Raw genomic sequence first — 22,689 nt, forward strand, 5'->3', positions numbered from 1 at the left:
ACCCACACTACCTGAGCGAGGAGAGGAGGGGATGAAAGCCAGGCTTAGGCTAGAGCCCAGGTCATCAGGCACATCCATAGCAGCAGGGCAGGTCCAAGGTCAAGCCCGGAAGTCAGTCCATGGGTCAGGCTCCAGACCAACAGGGTCCCCAGCCGGGTACAGGCATAGCTGCAGTGCTGTGGGAACCAGGAACCCCCACAGCCTGGCTCAGGCAAGCACTGAGGGCGGAGGGTGTGGATGGAGCTGCCAGGTGAGGCTGATCAGTGCAAACAAGGCTTATTAGTGTACTCGGGGACCTGACGCCCAGTCTTCTCCTCACTCACCAGTATGGCCGCTCTGACAAGTGGCTGGGTTAAGCTGCGTACCAGAGGCATTTTGTGCTGAAGCCAAAGTTAAAACCAGACTCTAGTACATCCTAAGGTTTTGGCACGTTTCAAAAATGTGGCATTAGCATCACCAAGCTGTTGCCAGATGGAAGAAATTACAACTCCTTGTTCGCCTACCAGCTAAAGCTGAGAGGAATTACACAGGTTAAGCAAGCCCTGGAGCTTCTTCCATCCAGCTGCAAGTAGTGGGCACTCCTCAGGAGAGGCACTGCGGGGGAAACTGTCCTTTTAATAGGCTCTGGCTTCAACTAGTTACATCCAGCCATCACGTTATGCAAACAGAGTCCCACCATCAGTGAAGAATAGTCAGAATTCAGGGTTTAGACAAAACATTTCAACAGTGCGGCAAAACCTAAATAAAAAAATATTAATCACAGGCATATGCCAAGCCTTGGGATACACCCCCACCCTTCAGCAACAGATGTAGCATAGTCTGGGAGAGGTTAAAACTGGAACCAGGTTTACAAGTCTGGTGCTGTTTCCTCTCCTTCCAATGTAAGCAACTGATCCCACAGTGTTTTCCTCGCAGACATCATCTCCTCCACGTCACTTCTGAAGAAAACGGGTACAAACTCAGTTCGTACTGCCGTTGCAATATGGCATCTTTTCACCCTGTGGGGAACGCAGAGGTGAGTAGCGACAGGCTTGCAGAGGGCCCAAATAATTCAGAAGCTGACAAGCACCGAGGGAGGTTGCTCCCAGCTTAGTGCGCAGTGCTCATAAACGTAATTAGACTGATAACCACAAGCAGGTACGAGACTAAAACTAGTAAAGCTCCTATTAAAATCCACGCAGGGACCACTACCCGCCTTGCCTTACAACAAAACTGCAAGCGTCCTGATGATTATGAACCACGCCAAGTGCAACAAGGCACCAGCTCCGGCGCTGTCAGGCAGCCTCACGCCCTGCATCCCTCTGTTCGGGTCTGATCGAGTCCATTCTCCGAGGCGCTGGGAGGCCGAAGGCAGGGTTTCAGTGCAGCAGAGGTGGGCGGTTCCTCTTGCTATTGATTTCGTTTGAGGCAGCACGTGTTATTTCGAAGCGAAGTGTGTCCTCGAGACGGGTCAAGCGGCTTTCCTGCACTGAAACAAAGCAGCGATACAAGTCTACTTGTGACCTCTTAATTATCAGGTTGATAGTAAGAACAGACCGTGGAACGGATCCCACTGTTTCAGGCATTATTCTTTGGGGTGCTGAAATTCAAACAGGCTTCTGCTGACAGATTTTCCCCCGACTAATGAAATAACTCCTTTGCTAATGAAAGCCAGGCCTCGGGAAAGGAGATTTCACTGATAGCGAGGGGTCGGAGGAAGCCCGACGCAGCCTCGGCTCCACGCGCGTACGTGAGTAAGCGCGGATCTCACGCTGTACCTGCGGCCTGGAGGAGACCACCCTCCCGAGGGGGCTCCCCGCGCCGTGAGGTGCGTGGGTTGCCTCGCTTGCAGCTGGCGCGCACCAGGGCGAGCGCGGGCCCCCTTGTCTCTCGCGGGCTGGGACAGCGACAGCGAAACCGAACCGAGCAAGCCAGAGCGAATAAAACAACGGCAAAGGGAAATTTCCTCCCTGCCGCCCCTCGCAAAGCTCGTTTTGGGGCGCGTGGGGTAGATCCGACCCTAGGCAGGTGAACTGGGGGTACCGAGCACCGGCGGCCCGCGTCGCGTGGGCCTCTCCCGCCGCCTCGGTAGCCCCCCGCCCCGGGGCCGCGCCGCAGGTGAGGGGTCGCTAACTGGGGCGGCACCGAGACAATACAGCGCGGCGCTGTGAGGGACGCGGTGGGGGCGGGGCGCGCCGTGAGGCGCCGTTTCCCGCCCTGGCGCGCACAGGAGCTCTCGTGCCAGGGGCTGGTGCGGCGCGTGGGGCGCTGCGGGTCCGGCGGCCGTTGCCGTCGTGCGGGGCGCGGCGCGGAGAGGAGAGGGCTGGCGGCGGCGCGGGGCTGCCGAGTCACCAGAGCCCGGCGGGGGAGACACGGCAGCCCAGCAGAGCCCCCGGCCGCCGGGCAGCCTCCCCCGAAACGCTGCCGGGGCTCGCTGGGGCGCGCTGGCAGCCCGGCTCCGCCCTCCCACGGGGGAGAGCCGTGAGGGAGAGGCGGCCGAGCCCGAGGGCTGTCGCCTGGCTGTGCCCCCGGGGGCGGCTGCCGCCATCGGCGCTAGGGATCATCACCGCCTCCTTCAGGAGGAGGAAAACAGCGCCGCGGCGACCTGAGCGGGAGGAGATGGGGTCAACTGGCCACCGAAGTCGAGGGAGTGAACCCTGCGTGGGGTGGGCCCGCAGGGCGCGGGGGAGGCAGCGAGGGCGCCGGGTGCGGGTCCGGGAGCCGCCTCCCCGGCGCCGGGCAGGCCCTGTGGCTGGGGAGCCCGGCGCAGGTGGTGGCGAGCCCGGAGGGCACCGCCGGGCCGCTGGTACCGTCCCGGTCAGGAGGTTGAGCACAGAGAGCCGTGCAGCAGGGAGGAGCGTAGGAGCTACGGAGGGTGTCTGTGAGGGCATAGGGAGGGCAGGAGCCCGCTTTTAAATGTTGTAATGTCTTCGAAGTTCGTTTCCAGTCCCGTCTCCGTCCCCAGCCTCTCATCCCTCGCACGGGCGTTTCGGGTGGCTTGGGACGTTGGCTGCGCCGGGCTCCTCTGGCAGTGCAGGAGGCAGGAAAAACCTGCGTGGGGGTAATTGCTACTGGCCGTGCGGTTGATGTTTTAACGTTTCTTTATATTTGGTGTATGTTTTCATTCGCTGCCGCACGTAACAGTAAGATAGCTTGACTTCCCATCATTAGCAAGAGTGTATTCAATAAGATAAGGGCCAAAAGGTACCGACCTTTGACTCCACTGGGAAAATGAATATAAATCATCTCGTTGCATTTATGCCAAAACAATAACATTGGAAGGAGTGCGGGGTCAAGTAGAAGTGCCCCCCCCCGACCCCCAAATATAGCTTAAAAAAAATCTATGGATATATCACCAAAAATTGTTTAAAAGAGCTGCCGAAAATAACTGACAATCATGCTGGTGGTCGAGTACTCAAATTTTGCGGTTTTTCTGTAATTGTTTTTGAGAGATGCATTCGGAGCCGCTTGTATCTGGGAGCCCGTTAACTGTTATTTCCTGTGTTTTGCCGGAGAACCGGCTTTCTGCCCGTCCCGCTCCCCTGAACAGCAGCATTGGCAAAAGAGCGGGAATAAAGTACCTAGAGCGCGGCTTGAGCCTCGGAGGTTAAGATCGAGACCAGTTAAAACATATTAATTGCTTCTGAATGGTATCAAAGAGCGCTCGCCGTGTATATTTACGTCAGTAAAGCCTGGATGAGGGCAGGGATGGGGATGCACGTCACATCCCAACGCACCGGCGCAGCCAAGCGCCTGTGGCTGAAGTCACCGGTCTCCCAGAACCGGCCCCGGTCTCCGGCGGAGAGCGGGGGGAGCCGCGGCGTGTCAGCGGCCCGCCCGTACCCACGCCAGGCCGGGGGTGGGTAGGCAATCGTGAGCTCGACCCGCGTGGTTAATTCGCTAATACTTACCTTTGTGAAGCGCTACCGAGAAAGCAGCGCGTAAGCGGTGTCTTACGCTTGGAAAGGTTTTTCTCTCTGCGTGAGGAATGGCCACCTTGGGTATTTTGTTTGGGTTTGGGTTTGGGTTGTTTTTTTTCGGGCGGGGAGGGGTAGTCAACGCATCGAAATTCATAAACTAATAACTACATCAGAGTACGCCAGAGTGTGCTGGAGAAAAAACTGGATCAGACGTGTCCTATAGGGAAGTGACCGCGTAGGGCTCTTAGTTCTCCCCCCACCCACCCCCCGCTCCGATTTGCACAGTTCCCCCACCCCCGCACACCCGATGCCGTGTGCGCTGCAGATCGTGCCCGGCCACGCGAGCTTTCTGCTACACGCAGTTAGGTACCTGTCCGTGAAACGCTTTGTTTTCACCCAGCCTTTCTTCAGACACCCCGTTTTATTACCCGTTTTTTCCAAATCGAATGGCGGCGGGCGCGGTACCTGTTTACTCAGTCTCCCAGCACTCTGTTTTCCCGAGTATCCTCACCCGAGGACAAGCGCCTCCGGACGGGGCGCATCTGTCCCAGAGCCTCGGCCGGCCGGAGGGTCTCCCTCGGCCCCCGGTGCCTGCGGCAGGACGGTTCCCGCTCCGCTCCCCGCTCCGGGCGCGGCGGGGGTCTCCGGGGAGCGCCCCCCGGGGCTGGGCCCCGCTGCCCGTCGGTGCACGGCCGGTGCGAAGCTCTGCTCCGACGGGCGGCACGGCCATCCCGTAGCGGTGCATTCGCTCTATTCATTACACAGCGTCATGTTCTATAGCCCCCGGGGACAGGCGAGCTGCGTGGGGGCGCGGCGGTGGCCTCGCTGAGCCCACGGCGAGCGAGGCCGGGCTCCCTCCTGGTGCGGGGGCCACGCACTGAGCCGCTGCGGGCTGCCAGCCCCCGTGTACCTGGCGCCGGGCGGCGCGGGCTCTGCCCTCCGCCCTCGGAAGCCGCGCGGTTCGACCAAGCAAGACAAAGCGAATGTCTCTGAAGCGGCCGCGTCCCCCACCACGCGGGAAGCGCCTCCCGAAACCCGCGGGGAGATGTCCGCAGCGCCCCGAGCCCGCGCCGGTCACTCCGTGGCGCGGCGGCTTTGCCCGTGGCCGGTGTGACCGGGACAGCCGCAGAGCCGGCCCCTGCGCGCCTCGTACCTCGCCGTGGCGTTCGAGCATTAAACACCTACGGAGGGGATGGTCGAGTGCGAGCCCCGCGCTCCGGCCGCGGGGGGAAGCGGGGCGGCGGCTGCCGCCCACCCGGGCTCCGGCCGCGGGGGGAAGCGGCCGGGCCCCGGTGCACCGGGAGAGCGGTTCTCCGTGAGCTGCCGTCCTCGCCGGGGCCGGTAAGGTGGATGGTCATGTTTCCCTGGTATAAATTAGCAGAAGTGTATCCGCTGATGTATTTATTTTCCCCAAACCAAGGGTGTTATAAAAGACATTCTCTGCGGCTCATGTTGACAAATAACTCGTGAGCTACCTGACAGCGTTAGCCCAGTTGTTGCCCATATGTCTAACTACCCCCGAAGGGACGTCAGTGCCGTTTAGGAAGAGAATTACCTCAAATGAAAACCAGAGGGAAGATGGGGTTTGGTGTTTTGTTTTTTTCTTCTCCCCCAAACCCACTTGACACCTGACGGCAGCAACGCAGAGGGGGGGATTTCTGGAAGTGCGGTATCACCTTCCCCCACAGCAGCGATCGCTTTACAACCTGACGGGGGACAGGGAAGGGGGCCCTTTTTTCCACCCCCTTTTCCTTTTTTTTTTTTCTTTTTCCTTTTTAATCCATACCTTCACTAAATGACTCGGGTTCGTGTTTGTTTAACAACGGGTCTCTTCGGTAAACAAGGCAATCAAAGGAGCGTGTGAGGCGAGGTGGATCCATTCCTCCGCTGCTTGCAGAGCGCCCGGGCACCCGGAGGAGCTGCTGCGCGCCTCCCCTTCCACCCTTCCCTGCTTCACCCGCACGCACGCAGGGGAAGCTTTGCACCGAGGGGCGACGCGGGGTGATAAGCGGCGAGCAGGCGGTGGGCGCGGGAAGCCTGGGCTCCGGGCTGCAGCCCTCCGAGGAGCAGAAGGGATGGGGTGTTTCAAACGCTAACTTTTTTTTTTTTTTTCTGTTGACATTTTTCTTCTTTCGAAAACAGAGACTGGCTCTTTTTTTCCTCGAAATATTCAGACGGTCGCCTTGCCAGCGCGATTTCATGTTCAACAATTATTTTAGCCGAACTCTCGCACCGACTGCTTTGGCAATTATTTCGGGCTTTTGAGAATCCCTTACGGTTTTAGGGAAAACTCTACAACCCTTCTTCCCCCTCCCCGCCTTCCCAAGACGACCTCTTTCTGCTCTATCTACTCTTTTTAGGAGCCAGCAGCTGGAGCCCCCTCTGGGTTTGGGTTTTTCCAGGGGACTAGCGAGATTAGGGGAGTTGTCCCACTCCGTGGGAAAGAAAGAGCACCCCCCCTTTTCTCCACTCCACTTTGCGGCCAGTTTTAAATTGCTTCTATCTCCTGACGTTGGAGGATTGGGGGGTAGGTGGGGTGGGTGTTGCTCTTTTCTTTTCTGTTTATGAGATTGTTTGTTTTGTGTATCAAAAAGATTTGTTAAAAACCCCCCCCCGGTTCTCTCCATCCCTCCCACTAGGTCCCCCCCGTCCCTCGGCGCATCAGCCCTCGGCTGAACCGCATCCCGTTGAAGGTGGGGGACGCCGGGGGACGTAGCTACGGCGTATTTCTCCCACGCACAACCACTTGCGGGGGGGGGGGGGGGAAGGGTAAAATTGCCGACCCTCACAACCCACAGTCCCCCTGCCCAGCGCGGAGACCGGAGCGTCGCCTGGATTCGCGATGGCCAAAAAAAACCCCAAAAATCAACACACCTAACTCCCCCTAAATAAACAAAAATCAACCCAAAAAAGAGCGGGGAGGGGGTGGGCGGGGGGGGTCGCGTCCCCGCGCACCGACCCCCCCACCCCGCGTCGCCGCCGGGTCAGAGGGCGGGCGTGAGGAGAGAAGGGAGGAGGGGGGTGTGCCCGGGGCGCGGTGACGTCACCACCCCTCCACCAGTAAGAGGCCGGGCGCGGGGTGGCGGCGGCCAATGGGAAGCGAGGTGGGTCCGTGAGTGACATCAAGGGCGGACGGGGGGGGGCTGGGAGAGAAATGAAGTTGTGCTAAAAGGCTTTTAGCCATCAAGAAGTTATTAGGCATTTCTCAGCCGCAAATTAGGGATTCTTCATTAATACCAACCTCGCCCACCCCACCCCACCCTAACCCACCCCACCCCCCGCCCGTTATGTGAGAGGGAGCGCCGGGGAGCCGATAAAGGGGACGGGGAGGCGGCAATGTCCGCCTGCCCACCGGTGCGGGGAGCAGTGACAGGCGCAAACTTTTCCCCCCCTGCTATTTAATGAACCAATTAAAGAGTTGGGCTCCTTCACCCCGGGAGAGCTCTCTGCAGGCTGCCGGGCTCAGGGACTCAAGGTAGGTAACAAGAAGACCGTGAACCGCCAGCCTCAGCGCGAAGCCGCAGCCATGTGCGGGGCCAGGCTGTGGGGTCGCTTCCCCCGGTGGAAAAGGAGAAAAAAAAAAAAAACAAAAAGGAAAGAATTGGTTGGAAAAATGTGATGTTTGGGGGGATTCCGGCTCGGGGCAGGGCCGGGCAGAGAGTGCCTTCCCTCCACGCTCCCCCCAAAGCCCAGCCGGGGTGTGAGAAGAGCACCCGAGACGAGGTCGGGGAGGGGGGGAGGAGGAATTAAAAAGAAGGAGAAAAATAATAATAAAAAAAAACCCAGCCACACCGTGAATACTCCAGGATTGAAAATGCCGGGCCCGGTGCGGGGCTGGCAGGGCGGGGGGGGGTCCGGCCACGGGGGGGGCGGCGGGGGGGGGCGGAGGGGACGGGGCGGCCCCGCCGGCCCCGGGAGCGACCGGTAACACCCGCGGCCGGGGCTTCTGCCTTGGTTTGGTTCTGGTCACGCCGTGCACACCTGGGCTGGGGAGGGTGAGTGCTGTGGGAGGAGAGTGCGGGGCCGGCTCCTCTGCGGGCGCGCTAGATGGGAAAATATACTACTTTTTTTTTTTTTCCTCCCCTCTGGTGGGAGAAAATACTACACCCGCCGGAGGCTGTTTGTTGATTATTACTTGTGGCGGCTCCGCTGCGGCGTTGTGCAGCGGCTCTCTCACCCCAGGACTGCTGTTGTCTCCACAGAGGCTCCCGGGAAGTCACCCAGCGCCCTGGGAGGCAGCCCACGGCCGGGCGTTTCGGGCCTCGGATTGACAGCGGATCACGGGAAGAAATGGGATTATTATGACCCTCTTCCGAGGAGCTATGCTGCCCACCATGAGTAGGAAAAAAGGCCAGAAATACCTTCTTTGGTTGCTGTCTGGTGCCGCAAGCTTCTAGCTTTTTTTTTAATTATTATTATTAATTTTCTGCAGTTGCTTGGAGTCTCCGAGCTGCATTGGATAAATGTATTTCCCAAGCGATTGACTCTGCTTTTCAGAGAATATTTTAATTGTTTGTTGTTTTTTTTTAAGAACACCTCTCTGGTCTTCAATACTTGTTTGAATTTTACGCAACCGAACGGTTTCTCAGAGTAATGGCCGCGCTCAGAATCACCGCCTAATGCTCCGGAGAGATGAATTGCAGCTGAAAGTTTCCCTTCCACCTTTGGATGAATCTCTGGAATTTAAATTGTAGGAAGGAAAGGGGAAAAAACCACGATGAAAGAGAAGTCCAAAAATGCTGCCCGGACTAGACGGGAGAAAGAAAACAGTGAATTTTATGAACTGGCTAAATTACTACCCCTGCCCTCCGCGATCACCTCTCAGCTGGACAAAGCATCCATAATCAGACTCACCACCAGCTATTTAAAAATGAGGGTGGTTTTTCCAGAAGGTAGGTGGGAATGCCTATTCGCCTCTATTTCCATTCCAATCCAGGTGTCGCTTGTCGCTTTTACTTAAAAAAAAAAAAAAAGGTAAATGGCAGGGGGTGGTGTGCTCGGAGGCAGGGTGCTCTCCGCTGTCACCTTTTTTTTTTTTTTTGTTATTATTATTCTGGCGTAAATACTTTCCCTTCAGTTCCTACGACAGGTTTGGTTGGGGACTTACGGTGCTTTTGTCAACACTTCAAGGCACTGAGCTCTGCTGCGCGTTCCGCTAAAGCAAACACGGGTTTTCTTTTCCCCCGGTCTCTTAGTAAGATATGCATCCCCCGCCAAGCACGTGCGTGGCGAAAGAGGGGACGTTTCACCCCTATTTATAGCCATACTATGGGGGGAGTTAATATATGGGTAAATATTTACATAAGTCTATGCAAAGTCCTAAAGCCTTAGTTCAAGTCCCGAGCAAAGGTGCGGTTTACAGGTACGGCACACGCGTCCGGGCGTGCTCACACACACACACGCACGAGCCTAAATAAATAAGCCGAGCACAACGAATCGCATCACGAATGTGATGTGTCTCGCTCTGAGAATCATTAGGGCAGTTTGAGGGCGTTAATCGACCTCGGAAATTTTTACCAGGCGTTTTATACTCGGACACATCCAGCCCCGCTGCCCACCCGGGGCTGCAAGCCCCGCGTCCCCGCCTGGGCCTGATTCTCCTCCACGGCCAGGCAACGCTTAACGTCACGTTGACTTCCACGGCAGCAGCAACGGTCCCGCCGGTCTAGCAAAAGCAGACTTCAGCGTCCTAAAGTAGTCCTTGCTTTTAAGCCGAATTTAGGATTTAAAAAGACCTTCTTGGGGCTTCTAGACCGGCTGCCAAGAAAAACAAACAGCACAGAAAGTTAAGAGGGTCGGAATAAAGTTCTCCTGTGTTCTCACTCTATTGCTTTTGGGGGGGAGGGATTAAAAATACTTCACGAATCTTTTACTTAGATCAACTCGATTGAGAGACAGTCTGCATGAAGTATTAAGAGCTTTCCCCCCCCCTCCCCCCCAATAACAAAATATGCTGCATCTTTCGTTGAAAAGCGTGTGTACAAGAAACAAGGTAATAGAGAGGCATGTCCTCTGTGCTTGCTGTCGCTATACAGTCTGTCGGTCTGTCTACTGTGTTTTACAAATCAAGAGTGGGGATATGGCCTGGTTTGGGTTTTGGAGTGGGTTTTTTTTGTGGGGGTTGTTTTTTTTTTTTAGACCTGATTAAGTGAATTAATAGTTAGCTGAACTATCGGTCCTAATTCTACTTTTTAAAATTAAATATGCAATCGTGCAGTCATTTGGACTAGGGGAGGTACCCCCCTACGATCGCCTATGAACCCTTATACCTAGAGTCCACAGAAGAAATTTCCGATCCAGTGCATCTTGCAATAGTTTATTTAAACAATGCGCTGTATCTCCGAGTCACTGGGAACTAAAGAAGGGGTAAATGAAAGCTACAACACCTGAAACGTTTAAAAAAATTAATTAAAGCCTACATCAAGCCACTTTCCTCTTCTATGTGATCTGCCACCTCGAAGATAATTTTGTGGGGCAACCCTCTGTTTCAAAGGAGACCGAGTTGTCCTTTATACTGTCAGCGCATACTTTATAAAAATGGAGCTATTGCAAACGCTGATGGCCATGATGTTCCTAAAAGGATTATTAGCAATGATTTGTCAACTCCTGCCGTCTCAGTAGGCTACCTTTCTGCGTGATTCCGAGCAGGTCTCGTCAATTACTGGTGCCTATGTAGCGGGTTGTTTGATCAGAAGAAGCATATGGTGTTGCTTGTAGGCTGTGAGTAATCACGGGAAGAGAAGAATAGCTGATCCCCGTCCCTCGGTGGCCGCGCAGGATGTTTGAATGCCCTGGGGAGCCGTGCGGCGGAGCGGGCCGGGGCCGGCCCCGGCCCCAGCAGATGCGAATTTCAGAGCGGAGGCAGAGGGGGCGGCTCGGCGGGGCTTGGGGGGTGGCAGAGCCTTCCCGGCCTAATTACAGCCAAGCTGCAAATTAGAAAGAAAGGCGGCGAGCGGGCGCGAAAGGGCAAGCCGCTCCGAGGCGCGCCGCCGCGGGAGGCCCGGCGCCGAGCGGGCGGCAGACCCACGCGGGACGGCCGCGGCACCCCACCCCACGCCGCAAATCCCCGCGGCTCCGTGGGGGCCGCTGCGGGCTGGGCGCAAAGGCCCGAGAGCGGGGGCCGCGGCGTGGCCAGGCCCCGGGCAGTTCCTTCGCGGCCCCACGCGGGATTCCTCTCCCTCCCGCGTACTTCCCGAGGAGGCGAGTGAGCGGGGAGCGCGCCCCGGCCCGCCACCGCACCCGCGGGTTTCCCCACGCTACCCGGTGCCGCCGTGAATCACGGGTGATCCGCCCACGAGCGGCCCCCCGGCGCTGCGCCCGTGTCCGGCCGTGCGGGAGCTGAGGCCGGGTGATTTTCCCCGGACACTCGTGGGGGCGGCGGGGACTCCGGGATGGAGGCGGGAGCGGGAGGAGCGGCTGCTCGGGCTCCCGGTGCGAGCGTGCTGGTGCACCGGCCCTTTCGGCTCGTAGGCGAGGATGAGGAGGGCGATCTCGGGTTCCCGGTGCCACCAGCCAGAAAAAGCAGTCATCGCTTCGCTGGGAAGGGAGGACAGATAGCGGCAGCCAGGTTAAATCACGCACCCGAAGGAAAAGCATTTCTGAAAGGAGGAGGCAGGGTGGGGATGTTGGTTGGATTGAAAGGGGTGGGGGTGGGGGTTTGCTTGTTTTTCCCCGGGGAGGGGAGCGGTACAAGCGCCGGGACGGAGCCGGTGAGGTGGCCCCGGGGCTGCCGGCGGGTAGCTCGGGAGCACGGCGAGGTGTCACGTCGTGCATTTAAAGACATCTCGGAGGAGTCAGGACGGAGAAGGGTAGCCTCCGTAAGAGCGAGCTGCTCTTCCAGTGTAACCCGCACCCCCTCTCCCCGGGACGAGAGCGAATTTCCAGCTGCCCGGAGAGCGCTTGCACAGGGGCTGGTTGTAAATAATCACGTACAGAAAGATACACGCTCCTCACCGCCGCGCACACGCGGGGCTGGGGACGGGGGAAGCGGCGCAAAGAGGCGGTGTGCGTTTGTCTGTGCGTTTTTACGGCTGAAAGGTTCCCAGAGAGAAGGTGGGTAGTTTTCGGGTTCATTCTGGAAACAAGAGAGTTTTCTGGGAGTAGAAATACCAGGAGGGTCACACGCACACAGACTCGTCACCCTGCCGTTTCCATCTCACCCCCAGAAACCTAAAACCAAACCCGTGGCACCGAATAAACTTCATAAACCGAGGAAGGGTTTTTCAACTCGTAATGGCTGTGTAATTCGCAGCAGTTATTAAAACGCCTGGGCTGCTGTCTCTACCCCTGATTTCACTTTACTAGGTCTCCAGCAGATTAAAACTGTCAAGGGCGAGCAGCGCCCAGCGGCTTAGGTAGCTTGCATCATTTCAGTGCAAAAACTCCTGTCTCAGGAGCAGAGCCTACAGGACATATAGTAGTTTTCCGTGATCAGACAGCTTTTGGAAAGGCTGAAGATCTGCTAAATCGCTGAGGGCAGTAAGGAAGATACATATTTTTAAGAGAAATTCCTAATAAATTCAATCGTGAGTTAATGTTAATTTAAAAAAAAAATCCTAAAATTGTGATTTAACATTAAAGAGTTAACGGCAAGAAACGTGGCCTCAAAAAAATATCTGAAAAAATCTCCGGGATGTCGAAAAAGAAAGTTTCTTTAAAAAAACGATGCGGTGGCTGTAACTAGCGGGGCAGCTCTTTATTGGCCTTCGCCAGTATCCGAAAGGGAAGGGAGGGAAAAAAAAATCAAAACTAACAACCCCCCTCAATAAATAGGTTTTTATTTGTTTGGGGTTTTTTTTTTTTCTTTTTTAGTCAGGAAGATTTTGGGGGTCCTCTTCTCCCTACGCGAAGAGAGAGGGAAAAGGAGGGTTTGCAACCCCTGTCCTGCCGGGCACCGAGCGGCGCGGCGCAGAGACGCGTTTGATTTTCGAGACAAAAGCAGGGGCTCCGTTTACATAAACGTTCGCCGAATCAGGGTGGTTAACATTTCAATATTGAAACCCTTAATCTTGTTTTATTTTAAAGGGGGAAGTGATCAGCGGGGAAAAAAAAAATCCGTTTCCCACGTGGATAGGTGATTTAATGCTGTTTTTCTTACTGCTAAGGGAAATGATTGAGCATTAGGTTTCAGTGTTTATTTTCTTACAGAAGTTTTTCTCATTTAAGCTGCAGTTCACTCTTCACGCTGCCTCTCTGTTTAATTCCAGTTTTGATGTGAACTTAAAATGCGAAGTGCAAAACTAAACTACCGGCATGATTGTTGAAAAAGCAGATTTATGTGCTAGAAAGAGTACTGAGTGAGACGAGTGGGGGAAAAAAAAAATCATATTTTCTTTAAAAACATCCTCTCCCTTCTTAGTAACATACGACCGTGCTATCGTTGAAGGATATTTTTCGACTTGCATATAAATAGCGTGGGTTCGCAAGTGCACCGGTTCAAACCTTTCGCTCCCCAGTTTCTTCGGAATAAGGGCTGTTTGAATTTGTATCTTCTGTAAAGCGAATAAGTAGCTGGCGCTCGAAAATGTCCCTGATTCCCACCCCCTCCAATTTGGGCATGGTTCCGTTTGTTTGCATTTCAGAGCGCGATTCCGTTACCCGGTGTGTGCCAAAACGCTGGTATTTCTTTCTAGAGTGAATCAGTCTCGGCATTATTTCCACTACCGTTTTCTTAATGGGGTTGTTTGTTTAGTCAACAGGACTTTTCCTCCCTCTTATTATTATTTTTATAAGGAAAGCGGGATGCTAACTTATCTCTCCTTCAAATGAACACATGTGATTTACCGAGATAATAAATCTTTACAAAACCTTGCTAATGGCATCCGCAGGCAGTTGGAAATGAGCAGCTTTTTTTTTTTTTTTTTTCCTTTTTTTTTTTTAAACATAGCTTTCTCCATTTCATCTGAACCCTCCGACGGCGACCCACTTCTTCACGGAAGCCTCATTTGGCCGAGGTTTTGAGTTATCATTAACCACCGCCTGTTAAATTAACTGAGAAATCAGCTCTGTCGGGCGTCAGGCGATGGCAAAGCGGAGCGCTGGCGGTAGGCTGTTTAATTAAACAGTTAATGGAATCAAGCTAATTCCTCCATACGACATCCAAGTCGCCTTTTCGCTTGCCGGTGCCTACCAGGACGCACAGCTTCTGTCCCTGCGGCTCCCGGTGCTGGTTTTGTGTCATTTTTCCCGGGGCGGGGAGGGAAAAATGACTGCCTTGAAGATGGATGGGGACCGAGCTGTCTGTCCTGGCTCCCCGGGCAGCCGCCGGGAGGGGTGTAAGGCGGCAGCGAGGTGCGATGGGGGTGGGGGGAGATACAGAATGTACTTCTTTACCAACTGCCCACGGAGGTGAAACTCCCGTGGCTGCCGGAACGCTTTACGAGCGGCTTCGCCGAGCAGGTTGCAGGGAGCCGGGGTGCGGGGACGGGAGGGGAGAGGGGCCCGGGCCGCCCCTCCTCGGCCCCCCCCAGCCCCGCGGGGCCCGGCGGGCTTCCGTGGCCGCGGGGAAGGGGCGAGCCCCGGGGCGGGGGTGGCGGGGGCCCCGCGTCCCTCTCGCCCTCCGCGGGGTCAGCATCCCCAGCAGGGCGGGCGAGCTGCCGCTCCTCCATCTTCCATAGCCAGCGAGCGGCTGTTGAAGGGCAAAATGAATGCAGCGAAACAAAAGCCAGCAGAGACGTCCCCGGGCGGCGGCGGGGAGAGCCCGGGGACCGGGCGGCGAGGGCCGCTGCCCGGAGGGGGCTGTTTAAGAAGCGCCTGGAAGGGAAACGCGCCCTGGAGCTTCTTAGACCCGGCTTAAGCAAGAGCCCCCGCTGCTACCCGGGCGGGCCGACTCCCAGCGCGGCCCCGCAGCAGCGGGCTGCCTCAGGGCCAGCCCCCGGCGCCTCTCCCGCTTCCCACCCTCAGCAACAGGAGACAGTCCTGCCCACGGGGCCCCGGCTCCGAGCCAGCATCCACCCGCCGTGCCCGGCTTCCGTGGGCCTCGCACGGCTAACCGCGCCCGTGGGCCTCGCCGGGCGGTGAGGCGAGGCAGGGTGCAGGGGCAAGTCCCGGGGGTGGGGGGGGCTGTCCTCGGGGGTTCCCCTCTTCGTTCCCGGAGGTAGCTGCCCCTCAAAGCCTGCCCCCCACAAAGCAGCGGATCTGGGGCTCAGGCTGTCCTCGCCACTAAGTGATTTTTAAGCGGGTACGTCGAATCGCCCGCTCTGCCGTTGTTTTCGCTACCGTGAATCCGGATTGCGCTGAGATTTCATGACGGATAGTCCGCTGGGGAAATCGTAGTTACCGCTTTTAAAAGCCGGCAAATCAACACAAAGTAGATAAGGGCTTGCATCTTCTGGCCACCCCACCCCCACCGTCCACCCCCGCCCCCCTTTGCTATTGCCAGACAAAGGAGGGGGTCGAGGTGGGTTCTGCGCTGCAGATGCTCACAGAGGGACAAGTAACCCGGAGATCAACCGGGGCCAAGGAGCTGCCCGGGCCTCCTGCAGTCTCATTTCCCCGTGCCTGCCTTCCTCCGTCCTTGCCTAGATCAAATTAGAAATGACTGAGGAATCTCTTCCCCTTTCCGTGGGACAGAGGAGCTTCTTGCGACAATATCGCCACTGGGTAGGGACGATATCCACCCAACCCCTCCATTGGCTGCCGGCATCAAGGCTTGCATCAATCAAACGATGAGGGGAAGGACAGGGCCCACGCAGGCGAGCGCGGCGGCCCTGGCCGTGAGCCCGGCGTGGAGGGCAAGCTGCCGTGGGGACCGGCTTGCCCAGTGCCGCGGGTGGGCACGGCCGGGGAGAAGGCATTTCGCACGGACTCGCCGCTATAGCTGTCCGCCGAAACCGATCGAGGTGCCTTTTGGTGTGGAAAGAGCAGTGGTTTTCCATTGGGAAGTGCTGGGAGAAACGATGAGTCAGCGCGCTCGCTCCGCGCAGGATCAGCGCAGTCTCGGCGCAGCCTCGGCGCACGCTGTTCGGTAACGAGACTGTTGTTGGCAAACTAAGCAAGAGCCTGGCTAAAATGCCTTGCTTTTTCTCCCCTCCCCCTCCCCTCCCTTCCTCCTGACGGTGGACACTTTCTTGTGGCCCAAATTGTTTACCTTCTTAGGGAAAAAAAAAACAAACTCGAGTGGAGGGGATTGCTAGGTAGCAGCCTATAATCTATATTTTGTCAAGAGTATCAAATTCATTCCAAAAGAAAAGCTCGATCCATTTATTTGTGCTGCTTGACTAACACAGCTGGATGATGCCTTGAGCTTACGCTAGGCGGTTGCTCGTCAGTCATTCGCCAAGAACTGGCCTAAATGGTGCCTGTGGGATTAGGTCAATTTTAGTGGATCTACTTCGCCTCATTTGGTTACTAATTGGTTTCTTGTTTTATAAATCGAAATCTCATTTTCAGGAAATTACAAAACCCGTGCAGCCGGTCCATTGAGGTAATCCGTGGGTCGGGGGTATTTAAATGGAAATGGTTCTACCATGCATCAAGTATTAAGCAACGGTAAAACTTCGCCGCTATTTCCAAATGAAACGTGAGCTCGCTAGTTCCTTAGACCCATAATAGATACATCCCTTCTAAGGCTACTTATGTAAATATATGATAAACCAGAACTTGGTGGGGGAGGGGACGCCGGGGGAGAAAGCAAATTTTATCTGCTAAGGTTAATGTGGCATATCTTGGAAATCTTCCAAAATAGATTATGTTTTGCTTTGTCTTCGGCCACTTTAGCTGGGAAAATCCTTTGCCTAAAAACGATTTAGTTATCCTTCCCTTCACAAAGCTGCTTGTTTCTATTCCAAACCTATTATGCTGTTGGCTCTCCAAATTACAAGAGAATCTTTAGATCTTGTTTCCAAGCGTAATCCTGAAGCAAAAGGGAGAGCTGATTTCCTTGTTTTGTTTTAAATAGACAATCAAAGGATTTGCAGAATTTTCTGCGGTAGGTCAAGTGCAAGAAATCACAGTTTGCCCCCTCGAGAAAGGGAAATTGGATGTTAAAGCGAACAGACGGGGAGAAAAAATTAATCGAGAGGTTTTTCCCCGTATAATCTTTAAAAACAGTATTTAAGGGGCATCAGGAGAGCCCGTCGATTCGGGAGAGGCTGAGCTTGGCAAAGAACAGAGCTAGTCTCCGACTTGAAAGTGCTGAAACACTTGGTAAGTACAAAGAATCGTCTCATGCGACAGGATTTCCAAAAGCCGGTTCAGGTAGACGAGTGAAAACGTTTAATTATAAACCACTAACAGACACAGCCCAGCAGCGCGGGGTTTCCACCTGAAACACGGCGAGGAGTTCAGCGCCCCGTGAAGAACCGCCTTCCTGGGGGTGGGGGGGGGAGAGAGGGGGGGAGGGGAGGGGGGGGAAACCTGTCATGCCCATTGAGCTGTTCATTAACCCGCCGGGGTCGGGCTCTTTTCCCTTTTAGAGGAAGAATAATTAGAGCCGCAAACCCCGATTACTAAACAACTTAAGTCATAGGTGGGGAGCGCGGATTTAGCCCCGAATACAGAAACCTGTCATTCAGATTTCCCTCCGGGTTGAGGGCGGGGGGGTCGGCTGGGGGTGTCGCACGGAGCCGCCTCTGCTCGGACGGGCCGTCCTGGCTGCCCAGCACAGAGAAACCTCCGAGGGGCTCGGGGGAAAAAGCGGGGTTTCCTCTCTTTCCCTGGAAGCTGGGCAAGATTTGCCAGCTCCTTGCTGCTTTCGGGGGGCGGTTGGCTTCCCTCGGGGGGAGCAGAGGTGCCTGCGGGGCCCCCGGTGCATCCCCCGCGTGTCCACCCGTTGCGGAGGGCGCAGGGAAGGGTGAAGCCCGGGGGGTCGGGAAAAAGTCACTGGGTCCCCGTTAATTGGCGTGGAGGAATTGATGGGAAGGAACCCGTTTCTGGCGGGCACCCTGGCACAGGCTGGGGGCGCGGGATGGGGGCCAGGACAGAGAGGTGCCCCTGCCTTTGCAGGGTTCTGAGGAAGGAGAAAAGTGTACGAGCGATGAAGGGACGAGTTGGCGCGGAGAGGTGGACGAGGAAGGGGGCAGAAGAGAGGGAGAGGTGGGGAGGACAGGGGCCGCGGGATGCCCCCTCCAAAGAGCGCGGAGGAAATCGTTAGCTTTGTTCAGACCGGTAAACGCCTCGGTGAAGCCGGTCAATAGCGAGGGATGCCCGCGGCTGCCTGCTGTGGCCACCTCGCCTGTTTGCCTCGAAATAGCCGGAAAACGGGGTCTTGCCTTCCCTGAGCCCGCCCTGCGGGAAGGAGAGCCGCTCTCGCCTCCCCCGGGCGACCCGCACCCCAGCCATCAGCCAGGATATGTATTTGTTTTCCTCCCTCTTACTTTATCTTAGTGGCCGCGCGTGTCAGGCTGAGACTTATGTCACGACATAAGCGTAAAAGGTTTTAACTGCCCCGTTTAAATCATTTCAGCAACAACACCGCGAAAAGGCATCGCCCGTAAATAGTTTTACTTCGGTGGAGCGATTTCCATCTGGCTTTTATTCTTTCTCGCTTTGCATAGGAGGCATCTGAGACATTAGGCAGGTCCGGAGAGATTAATTTGTGGAGAGGGCTGTTGGGAGGCAGGTCGTCCCTTCTGCAGGGGTACCCATCCCGCCCGCCGGGGCGGCGGGGAGGAGGGATGCTGGGGACGGAGGTGAATCCCGCACACCCGGCTTCGTGGGGCTCAGGAGGGTCCGTGCCGTTGGACAGTGACTCGCCTGGACTAGTTACCCGGCGGGTGGTGGCCGAACTCTGCCTTCTGCGGAGGGAGGGACCCAACCCGCACCGCCAGCAGGACCGACCCGACCCTCACCGCCGGCCTGGCCGCCGCCAAGAGCCTGCTCTTCCCAGGCACCGTCGTGCCACGTTAACCGCATCCTTGTCTCGACATCAAAGGCTTCCCCCAGCACACCCCTCTCTTTCATTTTTAAATAGTTCTCAGTGTTGTCCAGCATCCCTTCGGGCACGTTAGGAGGAAAGCGCTCTCCCTGAAGTTCAAGGAGCCGGTTCCCAGTAGCCGGAGGCAGCACTAAAAAGCCCTTTTATCTGGCACGCTGTTTCACTTAGGTCTTAGGTCTTAGGAACGAACTGTCACTTAGGTCTCAGGAACGAGTTTCACCGTTAACTCAAAATACGTGTTTTGGTGTTTTTCTGTCACGGGTGTTAGGTCTTTTTAAAAAAATCCATGAAAGAGGTTTTTCTGTGCAAAGAAATCATGTCTAGTTTTCCAAAGATGATCCGTACACGTTTTAAAGCGAATACAAGCAAAAAAGAAAGTTCCTCTCCGGCAGGCCAACACGAGTCGATTTTTCATGTCCTCACCTTACTTTTTTTTTTGTGTGTGTGTGCGTGTGTCTTAAACAAACAGGACTTGGAGAAGCCTGGGGCCACTCTAGCCGAACCAGCCCGCTGGATAATGTCGGACGGGAACTGGGATCCCATCTTTTGCAGGTACTGGTCTGGAAACGACAGCCAGATGGTATTAATGATTAAAGAAGTCATTCCCTCTTCTGAGCCTTTAATTGCCACCTTGACTAATTTTTAACTTTTCACGTGTTTAATACCAAAAAAAGGGCGGGGGGGGGGGAGGAGGCAGACGACGAGACTTCAGAAACAGGAGCCGTCGCGGCTGAAAGTCGTGCGTTGAAATGGGGCTGTGGTTTGCTACCTGCGGGTCCTTTGCCCCAGCACTGGCCAACACAGGGTTTGCAGCGAGGGGTTCACAGCGTACCCCGGTGTGTTTGCTGGGACCGGAGAACAGGAGCATGGCTTTTCCCCCAATTAGTAACAAGGTGACACGGTAAAGCTCTGAACCTCCGGGTGGTGTAGAGACACGGAGAGGCTCTAGAGACAAGTTGGGGAAGGCCGTCCTGGACTTAGCAGGCACAGAAATTAGCATAGACACAAACCAGGTAGGACACATTTGAAAACTCGCTGCGGTCTGAAATACTAAGGAGTATTAGCGGTTACCATCACCACGCGTTTTTGGCGGGGTGGCCTTTTGGGGGCTTATTCTGCCCTCGGCACACCCAGAAGTCCCACCTATGTCTGCTGAAACGTGCCTGACAAATCGCCTCGTCCCTTATTTACACTGCGGAGAGTTTTAGATCCTCCTCGCTCGCTTGAAGTCTCCTTAGCAAATATCCAAGCGCTGAACCCCCAGTGACATTTGAAATGGGATAGAAGTATTCAGGGTTACTGGGACCGACATATTAATCAACAGATAGCCAGGACCTCTTCTTAGATGCTTCCCAGACACCTTGCATTACTTTTGAGCTTGGCCTCTCTGAGAAATGGGTTGTATCTCCGGGGTTCAGGAGCTTTAGATGGATTCCTGTCCGGGACTTGCCCATTTCCTTCCAACTTTTTGAATAATCACAGCCTGAACAGGGATGCCTCTATGTTAAATTAAATCCGAGGGACAGGTACTTCATGGGTCTATCTGTCTCCATGGGTGGATCTCTGTCTGTCTATGGATATATTTATACCTCCCTCAACCCTTTTCTGCAGACGTTGGACGGTTTCATATTTGTCGTGGCTCCGGATGGCAAGATCATGTACATCTCAGAGACGGCCTCGGTGCACCTGGGCTTGTCGCAGGTAGGCGGGGGGGGGGGGGGGGGAAGAGCTGCTAGTCCCCGTGCCTGCGTCCCCCCCCCCCCCGATGATAGGGGAGGTTGAGGGGTGCCGCGGTGCTGAACCCCTTCCTCCCCCACCTCCTCCTCCTCTCTCACAGGTAGAGCTGACCGGCAATAGCATTTACGAGTACATCCACCCCGCCGACCACGATGAGATGACGGCGGTGCTCACGGCCCACCAGCCCTACCATTCCCATTTCGTGCAGGGTAAAGTACACAGCCCCCCGCCGCACACCCCCCCCCTCTCCCGAGCTCGGCCTGCGCGGCCGCGGAGGAAACCGCGCAGGGGCGGCGGAACCTCGCCTCACCCCGCCTCTGCCTTTCCCTCCCCTCCCAGAGTACGAGATCGAGAGGTCCTTTTTCCTGAGGATGAAGTGCGTCCTGGCCAAGAGGAACGCGGGCCTGACCTGCGGGGGCTACAAGGTGCGTGCCCAGGCCAGACACCCCCCGACCCCCCCGCCGCCTTCCTGCACCCCTGCCCCGGCAGCGGCCAGCACACTGGGCGGGCGGTGGAAATGGGGACAGGAGTGGGGGTGAGCCCTCTGTCCGCGGGGGCTGGCGCAGCCCGGTACTCTTTCATGTGGTTCAGAGTCAGAATTTCTCTCGGAGTTTCAGGTTAAAGAGCTCAAACCACAAACCCAAGCAATCGAACTCCCCGTGTTGTTGTTTTTTTATTTATTTATTTTATTTTGCTTTTTAAACTGAACCTCGCACAACCACTGACGTTCCCGAGGTGCCAGTGGAAGCGGTCAGGTGACACAACGGGAGCCCTGGGTTAATTTATTTCTTTATTGGGTAACCCGTCAGCTTCAGGGGCAGCTCTCCAAGACAAGGGTTTGGCCCGCGTGTTCCACACGGTTCTGCTCGGGGCCCCTCGGTGGGGAGAGCCCCTGCTCCCCCATCTTCGCCCTGCTGGTTTGTCAGCTGCACGATGCCGGAGAGCGGTGGGTACCTATAACCCAAGGAGATGTTGTGCCATGACATGCCGTGGAATAAGGACATCTGTTGAAATTACTCCAGGAAGAAAAACCCTAATAATAGACAAGTAAGACTGGAAATACACAGCAGTGATATATGCAAGGAGGCATTTAGGAGACATACCTAAATCTACGTCCAAAGATATGTTCTGGCTACGGATCGCGTCTGCTCTGTCCGTACAACACACATATCTTACACATGTGACATATGCACACATGTAAACCCTTTCTCTCACACGCATACACTCTTCATTACAAAGCTGCAAGTGGCTTGGCACTTCCGCGTCTTTCCTTTTTAGAAGAATAATAAAAGCGTAGTTAGGAGGTGGTCCAAAAACCACTTAAGTCAGTGGAAAAAAAAACCCCAACCTCTCGTTGACTTTAATGGGCCTTAGATCAGTGCTGATCTCTCTCATGGAAAAAAACCCAACCCCAGCCCGAAGAGAAGAGCAGAAAACCGGCAGAGAGTGCCACTTTGGCGGAGCGGTGCCGCGGCTCCAGGGCTCGGGGCAGCGGGAGGGTCTGCCCCGATCCCCCCGCGGGGAGGGACGCCTGTCACAGCACCCCCCCCACACGCCCCCCAGACAGCCCCCGAGCTTTGCTGTGTCTCCGGCAGGTCATTCACTGCAGCGGGTACCTGAAGATCCGCCAGTACAGCCTGGACATGTCCCCCTTCGACGGCTGCTACCAAAACGTGGGCTTGGTCGCCGTGGGCCACTCGCTGCCGCCCAGCGCCGTGACGGAGATCAAGCTCCACAGCAACATGTTCATGTTTCGGGCCAGCCTAGACATGAAGCTCATATTCTTAGATTCCAGGTAGAGCCGGGGTTATTCCGAAAACTATTCCCCCTCGCCCCTCCCTTCTTCTCCCCCAGGCCTCCTCTCCTGTCCTCTCACCCACTGGTATTTGCTGCTTGTGTCTCTTGCAGGGTAGCTGAGCTAACAGGTTACGAGCCCCAGGACTTGATAGAGAAGACCCTTTACCACCACGTCCACGGCTGTGACACCTTCCACCTGCGATGCGCGCATCACTTGTGTAAGGAGATGATGTTCTTGTAGGGACCCTGCCCCTCGCCTTCTCCCTCTGCAGGTGGACTTTGTGTTTGTTAGGATTTACCTCTAGGTCGGAATGGGAAAAGCCAGCTCACCGAAGGGGAGAATAAGCAAAACCTACAGCAGCTTTTAATGAAGCAAGTCGT

The 22,689-nt window shown here is 55.7% G+C and overlaps 1 protein-coding gene across 1 annotated transcript in view; it reads left to right on the top strand.

Annotated features, from left to right (window-relative positions):
* The first annotated feature begins 7,730 nt into the window (after positions 1–7,730).
* The window catches only part of SIM1 (SIM bHLH transcription factor 1), a 50,953-nt gene continuing 35,994 nt past the window's right edge, over positions 7,731–22,689 (top strand). The window contains exons 1-7 of the mRNA XM_064447560.1: positions 7,731–8,791; positions 19,244–19,326; positions 20,386–20,475; positions 20,612–20,720; positions 20,851–20,936; positions 22,107–22,306; positions 22,420–22,526. Coding sequence (XP_064303630.1) covers positions 8,617–8,791; positions 19,244–19,326; positions 20,386–20,475; positions 20,612–20,720; positions 20,851–20,936; positions 22,107–22,306; positions 22,420–22,526 — 850 coding nt within the window. The 5' untranslated portion in view covers positions 7,731–8,616. The remainder of the gene's footprint in view (positions 8,792–19,243; positions 19,327–20,385; positions 20,476–20,611; positions 20,721–20,850; positions 20,937–22,106; positions 22,307–22,419; positions 22,527–22,689) is intronic.

This window comes from Phalacrocorax carbo, chromosome 3 (genome assembly GCF_963921805.1).
Source record: "Phalacrocorax carbo chromosome 3, bPhaCar2.1, whole genome shotgun sequence".
Classification (NCBI taxonomy): Eukaryota; Metazoa; Chordata; class Aves; order Suliformes; family Phalacrocoracidae; genus Phalacrocorax; species Phalacrocorax carbo.